The sequence below is a fragment of the Pungitius pungitius genome, chromosome 1 (assembly GCF_949316345.1).
Source record: "Pungitius pungitius chromosome 1, fPunPun2.1, whole genome shotgun sequence".
In the NCBI taxonomy this organism is placed as follows: domain Eukaryota; kingdom Metazoa; phylum Chordata; class Actinopteri; order Perciformes; family Gasterosteidae; genus Pungitius; species Pungitius pungitius.
The window spans coordinates 2,773,191-2,785,721 of NC_084900.1; the positions used below are offsets into that span (position 1 = coordinate 2,773,191).

Below are 12,531 nucleotides of genomic sequence, written 5' to 3' on the forward strand. Positions count from 1 at the left end.
CGGGGTGTAAATGTAGGTCACCGCGGAGCCTGTTGGGCGCGCGCTTATCTGCAATGAGGCCGAGGGGATCAGAGGGCCCATAATGCACCGCGGTATGAGGAGTGTGGGGTGGGGGTGGGGGGGGGGTGTAGATGTCGAGAGAAGCCGGTGTTAAAGGAGACGGGTGGGACGGAGGCTTTTGGTTCCTCGACGTGTCCCTCGAGCCGGAGTCCCTTCACGTATCCCCCCCCCCTCCTCACAGAGGTGTGAGACAGCGTTTTGTCTCGTCCTGTCTCTTCGTTCTGTCCCCTTTGACCAGGGGGATGTCAGCTCCTCTTTCTGTGGTTCCCGCTCTGCTTTGGTCATCAGAAGATTTCCCAGCTGTTTTCCACATTATATGGGAATTAAGGGGGGGGGGCTGTCTCCACGTTACGCAACCTTACTTCCCCTTCACTTCCTCTCTCCCTCTCTCTCCCTGAACCAGACCATGGCGGAGTACAGCTCTCTGCTCAGCGACCTGTCCGACAACATCACCAACGAAGACCTGGAGCAGCTGAAGTCGGCCTGCAAGGAGGACATCCCCGAGGACCAGAGCAACAACATCACCTCGTCCAAGGAGTGGTTCAGCTACCTGGAGAAGAACGACAAGCTGGCCCAAGGTGAGGGACGCCGACGCGGGCTCCAAGGCCCGACCTCGAGGTGTCAAGCTTTCATGAGTGTCGAATGACGACTCTTCCCCCCCCCCCTCCCGCTTCCCCGATCCGTGCAGATAACCTGTCGTACATCGAGCACATCTTTGAGATTTCGCGGCGGCCGGACCTGCTGACGAGGGTGATCGAGTACCGCACCATCGTGCTCAAGATCTCCGAGGACGACGAGATCGACACCAAGCTGACGCGCATCCCCTCGGCCAAGAAGTACAAAGGTGACGCAAACACACACACGAGTGTCCACGTCTTCTGGTGTGATGCATTACAAAGGGTAGCTTTCTCAAGATCTCTCTCTCTCTCTCTCTCCTAAAAGACATCATCCGCCAACCTTCCGAAGATGAGATCATCAAGTTGGCTCCTCCCCCTAAAAAGGTGTGAGGTCGCGACCCGCAACCTTGATCTCCTCACTCCGGGCCCCCCCAATCCACCGACCGACCGTTTCTGACCAACCTCCCACCCCCCCCCAGCTCAGCACCCCCACACACACACACACACACACACACACGCACACGCACACCAACCAAGCCATCCAATCGGATTGTAGCGATGCAGCCTGAGGGGGGGGGGGGAGTTGCGGAAAAAGAGACACGAGAAGAAGAAATCTGGAGACGGACCGACAGTGTGTGTGTGTGAAGGAGGAGGAGATGGGGGGGTGGTGGGGGGGGTTGGCTGTAAACACTGTTCGATCTGTGATGCTGTGCTTATGCAACTGTGTGTGTACACGTGTGTGTGTGTGTGTGTGTGTCAGTGAAGTTCATTATAGTCCATAAGAGGCCATAACTACATCCACCAATAGTTTTCCTTGAAAAAGAAAATAACTAAAAGGGTTTTTTTCCCGCAGAGACTCCCGTCTCTGACTGTCCGGTAACCATAGCAACAACAGGCCAGACGCGTGACACTCTTTTTGGACATTCAAAATAGCCAAAATGTCCAAACGGATGGAATGAAAATCTACTAAAACATGTAATTACACATTTTATATTGACCAAACGTATTTTAAAACAAAACTTAATTTAAGTCAATATTAATGAGCGATAATAAATGTAAAAGTAATCTGAAACTCACTTATATGACTTTGGTTCTTTTCTTTTAGGGTCTGTGTGTAGCCGCTCTAGTAGTTCACGTGCGTTTGCAATGTGAAAGAGACACTTTTTGGGGACATTAGATCTCCGTCTTTTTAAATATGAATCCACGGAGCCAACAGAAGGTTAGCTGAGCTCGCCTTCATTTCTCCTGTTGGTTCTTAAGAGGATTGAATAAAGTTGATGAATTGTGTTAATTGGTCAGATTTAGACGCTCTATTTGTGTTGGTTTTCGGCAGAGCCTGGCTTTCAGTTCCTCCCAGTCTCCTGTCTTTATGCTAAGCTAAGCTAACAGGGCTCAGAGAACCGCTCCATGTTTACCACAAAAAACTCAATTAAAAAAAATGCATTTGCCAAGTCACCATCTTTCAGCCTCTTTTGGCCACGAGTCAGCTGTGTTTTAAACTCGACTTCTTGTGAAACAGTCACTGTTCCTCGGCATTCCCTTTAGAAGAAGACGATATTTAAAGTTGATTTTCATAGGAAAAGCCAATATTTGCCTTTAGCGTATAATCATAGCAGAGTCATTGTGGGGGGGGGGGAAGTTGAGGGGTTTCTTTACTGTCTGCAGGTTCTCGTCTCACCAGTTAGCATGAAAGCTAGAGGTGTAAATATACAAGTCATTTATGAAAAGAAAGTATAACAGAAATAATATATATATATATATATACATTGAATTTACTGACACGCATTCCCACTGTATGTCAGCGTTACCGCGGTAACCGAAGGCCCTGATTCTATTTAATCTGAAGCTTTCCGACGACAAAGTGTCCTGGGAGTTCGGACTACATTAGAAAAGTGAATAATTGTACTGGATACCACATGACCTGTGTGGTAAAACATGTAACTTTGGGGATTTCTTTTCCAAAGCAAGGCCTCGGAATAAAACAAAAGGAGGGCAGATGAAAGGAGGAGAAAGCAGGAAAGAGTCTGAGTGAGTCTAGAACCTTTAGAAAGTGCAGATGAAGCAGACTCACCACCAGCCGACTCTGCCGTTCCCTCCGTAACTAATAATGACATCATAACTAGACTGTTGAAACCTAAATCCAAGAACTGCTCTTTTGAACACTGTGTCTCTTCATAGAAGCCTTAGCGGACTTTGCGTTTTTAACCCCTCCCCCCACCCCCCCCCCCCCCCCCTCGAGGAGGAGACGGACACACACGTCAAGCCAAATAAAAAAAAAAAAAAAAACACCTCTCAATTTTAAAGAGAGTGCTTTTATTTTGAAAATTTGCCAAGGGCCTCATCGTCGGTGTGTCTATTCCTCTCTTTTTTGTGTGTTTACAGTAGAGCTCTCGCCCTCAACATTAAACAGTCCTTTAACAGGGTTAACATTAACACCTGCGGCCCGAGGGAGGCGTCATCACAGGTCCATAGAAGTCATGTTTTCTTTTGACCTTTAAACCCCGCTGTGCATCCCCTCCTTTAAACGTATCCTCGTGGAAGAGCTTTGGCGAGACCTTGGCGCGTCGTAATGCATCATTTCTTCTCCGTTTATTAGACGTGCTCCTTGAATAGCGACTGGTGAGTTTTAGACGTGTGTGTGACCAGGTGACTTTTCTTTCTCTCTGTCAGTAGGGTAGACCATGGGTCAACAGCTTACTGTTGTGTGGTGGTTTGTCAGTGGTTTGTTCATTAAATATCTGTAAAAAAAAAAGAGCAAGAAACGTGACCGCGTGCCGCTCTCGATGCTCTTGGCGAGCCGCCTGTTTTTTGGGGGGGGATTTTTTTCATTTTTGACTTCGTGTCACCCACCCTCTCTAAAGTCAACCCGTCGACGTCACCATAGCAACCAGGGCGCAGCCCCCTCTGACTCCGTCGCCAGGTGGGTCACGACGCATCAACATATCAGCCACGGATGATGTCATATTCGGATTTCCGTGTACCGAGTACACACAGTTTTGTGGATGCTGCAAAAGTATAAACCTGCTAACACACACACACGTGTGTATTATAACCATTGTGTGAGCATAGGTGTGGTAGGAAGTGAAGGTGCACGTGTTCAGCATGAAATGCTCGCAGTCAATTAGAAGTAATTCAATCAAGAGAATTCTTTTCCCTTCAGGATGAGACTTTTATTTTTCATCTTATTAAGTTGTAAATATGTATTTTGAATATATATCGCTGTGTCTGTTTTGAATTTGATTAATTTATTTAATGGCTCTATATTGTTGTTTTTTTGTATGTTGCTTATCTAACTTTAATCAGACCACGCATCACACAAAATGTTATAATTCACGTTATTCTCTCCATTTGCGTTTTGCTGTTTTGGCTAAGGTGATGATTTTACAAAAATAAGAAAAAAAATTTATTCATTTCATTGTATTAACTCATGTGTAACATGTTATGTTCTACTGTATCGTATTTGATCAGATGTGTCGTGGTCGCTGCTCGTGAAATTATTTTATTCAGAGTTTTCAAATCATGACAAAAGATAAAAGCAGTCACAAAGTCATAATCTGTCTTTTTTTTCTCATGTGAAACATTGCACCAAAAGAAGGAGTTTTGAAGTTTGACCTAAAGTTTTAAAATGTGTTGAAAGCTCAAGAAATGTTGTATTTTAGTATTTTATCATTGTAACCTTTAATGCAAAGTCTGAAAATTGAGAAATCCCTCTAGTGCTGTATGGAGCCACAACATGTTCAATGTTAAATGGATAAATAAGTCATAAAAATACATTGTCACGTGAATAAATTATATTAAATAATCAGCTGTAAGGTGATTGGCTGAACCATCCGTCAATCAAACCTTTCCTGTAGCCAGTTTGAAGAATTTCCCGATGTCCTAAGCCCCGCCCTTTGCTGATGAAATTAAAATAAGAAGATTGTAATCATAAACATATTGGGCTTGAATACAGCCCTTAAATTAAATTATTTATTTCTTTGGTCACACGTGTAAACACACGTGGTCAAACTGTTTCTTATTTGATGTTTATCTCTTGAGTGTTGAACACTGGAGGCTCCCTATCTGCTTTGCTCTGTGCATGGTGAAATGTGGCAGGGATGACGTGAGGGAAGTGGTGTAAGTATAGTAAAGAATAGTTGACCACGTTCTTCTAGAACATGTGTACAACATGCCACACCTGTGGAAGGATGCTGTTCAACGGGCAGATGTAATTATCCACCATTACGTCAGGAATGTAGAACGTCAGAGTCGCTTTGTGCAAAGTTGTGCTGCATAGTTTCTGTGTTTTCCTTTGCGCCTCCTGACATCATACAAAATATCTGATTACCTTCTGGATAGTACACCTTGAAACCGTTCTCTCAAACGGTTTATTTAGGAGAGTCGTTGCATCCACTTTCTGCTTCTCTAGCGTACAGCTCGTCACCCCGTTGGATACCGAGGGCTCGGCGCTGATAGAGAGTCATTCAAGCAAGTGCAGAGGTGTGGCTTTTTGTCATGATTTAAATTAGACTGGAAATAGGCCATTGTCATTGTGCTAAAATGAATAAATATTACATATTAAAATATATTTGCTAACCTATCATGTTTGAAGTGTCTTTCTTGCAAATACGTTCTAGAAAGAGAGAGAAATACACTTCACTTCACGCCAAGGATTATCTTTAGAAATCAGGTCGACATTCTTTAGAAAGAGATTTCGCTGAGATTTGTTTTTTGTTTTCAAGAATATTTTTTTTTTCTCTTTGAACCCGATAAGCCGAGTTCTTGAATCAAGTATGTTGAGCTTCAGTTCAAACAAGAAAATACTACAACTTGTGTAACACACCAATTTTAACGAGAGATGTGACCTAACTGGTGAAACCGGAGTGGCAATAACAGCTTCTATATGATCTCTGTGGCCACGCCCACCGCAGGTGTCACATGCAGCTACATCTACTCTCACCAACAGCCTTCAGCTCTTAGGACGTCGTAACCGTGCAGAGTGGCATGACAAGACTTTGGAAGCATTTTGACAACGGTAAGAACACACAGGGACTTCCCAATTAAACTAAAAAGAGGAGTGCGATTGAAATATTCTACTATTTGCAAAATAGCTAATTCAAAGATAACCAGTTAATTTTTTGACATTAATTAAGGTTCAAGAAACTAGAAGCCCGCGATGGCGAGTGAACCATCCTGGCCCGACGCTCAGAGTGGAACTTTAGAAACCCAACATCCCCTGTCACTTTTGGATGTGCTCCATGCAAATCAGTTCGAAGGACAGTCTTTCACTCCGGAGCTTTTCCGTCAGACGGAGGAAAGCTTTTACTCAGGGGCCCCGCCCACATGGTTGAACTTCCACATCAGCGAGCAGAGCGAGTCAGGCTTCATCAAACGAGACGCATACGCTCCGCTGGTGGAGAAAGTTCGCGATTCAAGGAGAAAAATAGGAATATCCACCGTGAAACTGTTCCACCAGCCGGGGTGTGGGGGCACCACGCTGGCCATGAAGGTGCTGTGGGATCTGAGGAAAGAGTTCAAGTGTGCCGTTATGACGGGCTCAACCTCGAACGTCACGAAGGTTGCAGAGGAGGTCGTTCAGCTTTTTACGGCGGGCGGCCGATGCAGCTACAACACCGTGCTGCTGCTGGTGAATGACCAGACGGTTTTAGAAAACCTGAAAGACGCCGTCAGGGTGAAGATTGCCAAGCAGCAAGTGCATTTCGCCCCCAAAATGCCTGTAGTGATTTTACTCAGCTGTGTACGAAAGGATGAAGTTCAACACAGTGATCACGTTGTCCTGCAAAAAGTGCTCTCCGAACATGAGAAGCACAATTTTAATGCAAAAAAGGAAGAACTTTGCAAAATATACGCTGAACAATGCGATCGATTTCACGGCTTTAACATGATCCAAAAGGATTTCTCTCCGGCTTACGTCGAAGAGGCCTGTTCCGTATTCAAACCAACCAAAAGGGCCAACAGGCCGCGAAAGACGCAGCTCGCCGCCTTCCTGTCCCTGCTGAACGCCTACGTGCCCGACTCGTTCCTGCTGGAGTCCCAGTGCCGGGACTTCTTCCATCACGGCACCGACCGCCACCGGGACTTTTCCCTGAAGGACAGGATGCAGCCCTTCAGCCACCTTATCGTCACATTCCAACGAGACGAAAGATCCGACAAGAAAGTGCGCATGGCTCACCCTCTGATAGCGCGGCGCTGCACCGAGCTGATGGCCGAATCCGGTGTGACCAGAAGTGACACGGCGAGAAACCTGTTGACTCGTCTGTGCAGAGATCAGGTTCTCCCGCTTGTGGTTGTCGGTTTCGTAAAAGACATGCTGACCAAGAGAGGACCGAAACCCAAACAGAGGAATAGAACAAAGGGTCCGATCAATGCAATGCAGACCCAAGACGACCCGGAAAGGTATGCGAGGCTCATTCTCGAGATCCAACGCATGGAGAGCGGAAAAGAGAGCGCATCGGTTCTAAAGGTGGCGTCAAACTTGTTTGACGGCGATCCGTTTATTCCACAAGCCCTCGCTCGTTTTTACTACACAGAGCTGAAAGACTACAACTTGGCCGAAATGTGGGCCAAGAGAGCGAAGCAAAGAGATCCGCGAAATTCGTTTGTTGCCGATACCCTGGGCCAGGTCCACAAGAACCATTTGAAGAACATACAGCGTCCTATCGACCCACGCCTTGTTCTACAGCTGGCCTCAAAGGCCATTGAAGCGTTCAAAGATGAAGAAAGACTGGCCGAAAATGAATGCGGCGCGGACACGACAGGAGACGGCAACACCAGAGTATCGCAACATTTTAACAACAGAGGGCAGTTCGGTTATTTGCAGCTCTGCAACGACGTGTTTCACCTTCTTGTCAGTCAAAACAACACTTGGAGAGAGGTTCTCACAAAGAAAATGTCCTTGCACTCCGCCCTGGAATCACTTGGAGACAAACGGCTCATGCGATTCAACGATCTGATAAACAGCCTCGGGGATGAGATTCTGAGAAAAAGTGCATTCTTCAACATATATCTGACTTATTCAAAGCCCAAGTTGAATGATGACCCCGACTACATTTCCCGGGACACCTCGGAGTGCTACAAGAATTTTGTCGGAAGCTACCCATCCGAATGTTTCAAACGAAAAGGTGCTGTTCTCATCCGGAAGCTAGAAAGAAAGCTAGTGGACACCTCGCCCAGAGTGCTCTCCTGTCTGGAGAGAGAATTCAACGGATCGGACCTCAAAGAAGTAACTACATGGTGGGAACAGATCTTGCTTCAGAAAGAATCCATCAGCTACATCGTCGCTCTTGTCACGCTCAGAAACAAGAGCTCTGAATTCAAGCAGAAAATGCCTGCGATCCTCGATGACTCACCGGAGCACCACATGTTGGCCCTGCTCCTGTGCTGGCCCGCAGACGGGGAAGCCAGATGCCTCCTTGACCTCGGGGAGTTGATCCAAAGAATGAAGCGCTCCTTCGAGGTTGCGTATGAGAATCACCTTCGATCGAGGTACCTCCGCCCCCTGTTTTTCATGGGAAATGGCAAAGGCCTGGACAGGATTGTCCACAGAACGGTCCTCGAGCAAAACCAGAAAACGAAACAAGATTGGAGCAACAACTGGATCGGAGAGAAGATTTTCCGAGATCCCGAAGTCCAAGCACGCCTCGTCAAAGTGGAAGGGGTGGTACGGAGCTACCGACTCTTTGCAACCGTTGGTGGCAAAGAGATTGAGTTGGAGGCGAACAACCAGGACAGCCTGTGGAGACCGAGAAAGGTGTCCTTCTACCTCGGCTTCACCATCAGAGGCCCCGTCGCCTTCGCCGTCCACAAGAAACCTCCGGCCAACAAGGGTAAGACGGGTAACGCTTTGGAACTCGTGAGCACGATGCGGCATCGTGACATGAGATGCTGAATGTTGAAAAATCGAAATGGTTGTGTCTATATTTTAAAATTGAATGAAATTGAAAATGTTAAAATAAATAATAACGGAGCGGAGTCATAGTTTGGGGAGAGAACATTTTCTATTGTTATTTTTCGTTTCTAAATCCCATTTAATTACACTGTGTAGTTGAAGAAAACTCAACGATGATTTCAGCGGACAAACCAGAAGATGGTTTGGTCACATGGAGGTAAGTAACATGCAAAAAAAACGACTTGGATTTAGAAATAACAGGAAATGGTAAAAAAAAAAAGACAGTTTTTTTGTTTTGTTCCAGAGTGAGCGACAAAGGAGGCGTCCAGGATAAGCTGGGGGTTTGGAAAACGATCTCAAACGATACCCATCCGGCTTTGAGGCCTTTAGACGACACACAAGCACCAAGGAGAGACGTCCTTCAACACGGGACTGGCGCCGGAGGCCAAGTCACGCAGTCGTGAAGATGACGAGCTGATGAAGCCTGAATGGGACGAAGCTTAAAAATCAATAACTGCTGCGGCTGTGTGGACAATCACTGGTTATCCCACGCGATATTTGTTCATTCATGTACCGGCCGAACAGCAAAGCACTAAAGGAAAAGAGTGACTTCATCAAAAGAACAGATTGCAGCTTTTGGGTGAATCCATTGGACAAATGGATCAACATGTTAATAAGTATGTTTTGCCTGAGTGACGTGGTGATATTTGAGGACCGTTGACTTTGTGTTAATTAGAATGGGACCTTCATGCATACAAAGGGAGCGGGTTATCCTCTGGGAGTCAGATTAAATGACAGAAGAACGTTAATTTGCATCCTCACTCTGCTTGTGGGAGGCTGGATATGATTTTGAGTCTCGTTATATCTATCACGATGTTAGTTAATGGAACACGGAAACATTCCGTTTGCTGTGCCTAGTTGACGGTGAGGTCTGTTTCTAAAAAATAAAATAAGGGTCACAATACAAATACAAATATACATACATATTTTTTAAAGTCATGCAGGATTATTTTTATATGTCAAACATAATATATATAAAGGTTGAAAAAGCACAAAAAATCATTTGTGAGTCCAAAAAGTCGTTTTTTTTTTTTTTACCAAATGTTGATTAAAATGTGACGATGAAAATAATAAAGAGCAGTTGATGAAAATCAAAGATTTGCTGCAATGATTTGATATGTTACATATTATAACTGTTTAAGTGCAGACTGACCTGTATGGAATGCCGGAATGAAATAAATAAATGTGTACTTATGAAAAGTACCATGAAATGATTAAATGTATTTAATATTTATGTATTTATTTATTTATTTCACGATGTATTTCACAGGCATATTTCATTTATTTATGTATTTATTCATTTATTTAATTTTTGAATAAAACGGCATTCCATAGAACTTGTCTTATCTTGAAGCATTAAATACGACAATGATTTAAATCTGGAAAAAAAACAGGGTTTTATTTTCACACAGCCACAAAACAATGTAAAACATGCAGTGTACAGCTTCTTTCCGGGCAGATGGTCACCTTTAAACGGCATTCAGTGAAATGAATAAATAAACGAGGGGGATCCTCAGTAAGTCAACTGAGCGATGAGCCCCTCCAGCTCTGGACGACCTTTGAACCGCGCCTGGAAGTGGGCTTCGGTGTGCTGAGAGGAAACACACACACAGAGATGGTTACGCATCCACGTGGACACAGCTGACCATGAAAACAGACTTTTAAGTTATTCCACGGCTGTTGCACGACGCCTCTCCAGGAAGTAGACTGCACCCACCTCGCTCACGGAGAGCTCGACGCCCTCCGGTTGATTCTGCAGCAGCACGTCGATGAGGACGGGGCACGCCGTGGCGTCCAGGCTGCTCAGCTGGACCAACAGAGGACACAAGAAGAACACGGTTCAGCGGGCGGGGCGGGTCGTCCCACCCCCCCCCCCCTCGGCAGCTTAAGACATCCGTACCTGGACGACGCGCTCGTGGGTCTTCAGGACGGCGTCGACGTACATCTTGGTGCCCTGCTCCTGCATCAGCATCACCTCCGTGGTCTTGGTTGGCAGAATATAACTGAAGGGAAAAAGCAGACGGGAGAATATATAGGAAAAACATTTTGGAGATTCCTGCCGCTTTCTGTCCCCACGCGGCACAAACATCTCACCTATCGGCCACTTTGATGCCGAGCCGGTGGCAGAGGTTGTGGATGTACTGCGAGTAGTGCTCCACCAGCGTCATGTCGTGACCCGACACCGTCACGTTGAGGCTCCCGTACGCCGTGTCCGTCTCGGCCAGGATCTCCTTCATCTGGAGCTTGTCTTTCTTCTTCTTTGGCTGAAAAGACGCCGCAACGGAAAAAGTAAGGGCCGCGACTTTTTGATCACAAAGGGGAACAAATTGAATCAAATGGAAGTTTTGAATGCGTTCTCACCGCTTCCTTCGGTAAAAGGTGCCTCCACCGCCCAATCCCGTGCGTTGGCATCGATCTGTACTGCCTTTCGTTCACAGAAGCTGAGAACGAGAAGAAAATGTGTCACTTTCAATAGAAAGTCGGTATGAATATGCATTTTAAGTGTTCCTTAAATACTCACCCCGAGCAGGATGCTGGAGTGACGGCGTGGCCCTTTAAATGAAACGATACGTGGTAGAGACGTTTTTAGGAAGAGATGTGTAATCAAGTATATATTTAGATATTCATTCAAGTATATCTTTTAAATGCCGCTAAGAAATCAGTTACAGTTGCTGCCCGATTCCCTCCTTTCTTACATAACATGTTATAACTAACACATATAAGCAATGATGCGGTGCAGAGACTCACCGGCACGGTGCGAGCGCCTGGTGCCACCTGAAGGCCTGGCGCGTGACGCCCACCTGCAGCACAAGAAAATCACCCCACAAGGTTTAAAATAACCAAAGGATTTCTGATAAGGGATGCTTTAGCTCAGTGGTTCTCAACTGGTTCTGGCTCCGGGACCCACCATCACCCCTTAATGACAAATCCCAAATCCAGGAACGTTCTCAACATCTCAAATTTATTCAAAATCGAGTTCATAAGCTGAATTTTATATTTAGGATGTTTAATTGTCCTAAAAACCCAAAGTCTCCCCCCATATCAGAATGGTTTGACCCAACCTGGCACACGCTGCTGAAAACATGGACAGACGAGGCGGCAAAGAAAACGACACTCCGCTGCATTAAAAAAAAACCTTCAAAATAAAATCACAGGATGAATTTTTTTTTCACATGCAAAGACCCGCGACCCACGAAAAACGGGTCCGCGACCCACCAGTTGAGAATCACTGCTTTAGCTCATTAGTTCTTCAAATTAAACAATTTTACTGTTTAAAAAACTTTATTGTAGATCAAGTTCTAAACAGCAAATATTGCGGAAGTCACAAGTCAAACATTTTGTAAATGATCACTTTAAAGATGAATCATTACAAAAAGATCACTTTGTGTTTGTGAGAACACGTGTTCAGGTCGATTGATGGAAAAAGACGTCGCATCAGCAAACTGCAGGCTGGATGCTGAGCTCTGACTCGGACCGATGTGACCGTGACCCGCACACCGGGGTCTGTCTGTCATTGACCTGTGACCTCCGTGCGGGGCACGTTAACCTTTAGCGGAGAGGAATCCAGAGTGACGTCACCTTCCGAAAGACGGCGTTCATGGCTGCGGTCCTTCGGCGGGCTGCTGCGTGGCTCACGTTAAATCCACGTTAAAAGCGGTTAGGAACCTAAGCACGCTGACTGCTGACTGCTGCTGCTGATGAACCCGGAAGTATCCACAGGAAGCGGTCCGTCCTATAACGTGTCCGCGGTGAGACAGCAGCAGCGCGAAGGTTCCGGGACGCGGGGAAAGTTGGTTTCCTCCACGTTTGCAACTGAATGTGTTGCGAGACTTTAAGACTATTGCCATGAAATCATATTCTTAAAACCCTAATGCTCTAAGTTTTAAAACAGAAGTAAACATTTGT

General features: G+C 45.7%; 3 protein-coding genes across 3 annotated transcripts; 2 read left to right on the top strand and 1 right to left on the bottom strand.

Annotated features, from left to right (window-relative positions):
* The first annotated feature begins 463 nt into the window (after positions 1 to 463).
* LOC119223061 (astrocytic phosphoprotein PEA-15) lies at positions 464 to 5,256 on the top strand. Its single transcript, XM_037480161.2, has 3 exons — positions 464 to 638; positions 749 to 904; positions 1,003 to 5,256. The coding sequence occupies exons 1-3, from the start codon at positions 467 to 469 to the stop codon at positions 1,065 to 1,067; spliced, it is 393 nt and encodes a 130-aa protein (XP_037336058.1). The 5' UTR covers positions 464 to 466; the 3' UTR covers positions 1,068 to 5,256.
* Positions 5,257 to 5,821: 565 nt separating this feature from the next.
* On the top strand, positions 5,822 to 8,565 carry sb:cb1081 (sterile alpha motif domain-containing protein 9-like). Its single transcript, XM_062565039.1, has one exon. It carries the CDS (start codon positions 5,833 to 5,835, stop codon positions 8,563 to 8,565), a length of 2,733 nt encoding a protein of 910 aa, XP_062421023.1. The 5' UTR covers positions 5,822 to 5,832.
* A 1,432-nt stretch (positions 8,566 to 9,997) lies between these two features.
* Positions 9,998 to 12,361, bottom strand: mrpl48 (mitochondrial ribosomal protein L48). Its single transcript, XM_037480155.2, has 8 exons — positions 12,205 to 12,361; positions 11,374 to 11,426; positions 11,147 to 11,178; positions 10,987 to 11,066; positions 10,720 to 10,889; positions 10,526 to 10,628; positions 10,343 to 10,432; positions 9,998 to 10,216 (listed from the first exon to the last, which is right to left on the bottom strand). Exons 1-8 carry the CDS (start codon positions 12,223 to 12,225, stop codon positions 10,139 to 10,141), a joined length of 627 nt encoding a protein of 208 aa, XP_037336052.2. The 5' UTR covers positions 12,226 to 12,361; the 3' UTR covers positions 9,998 to 10,138.
* Positions 12,362 to 12,531: the final 170 nt, after the last annotated feature.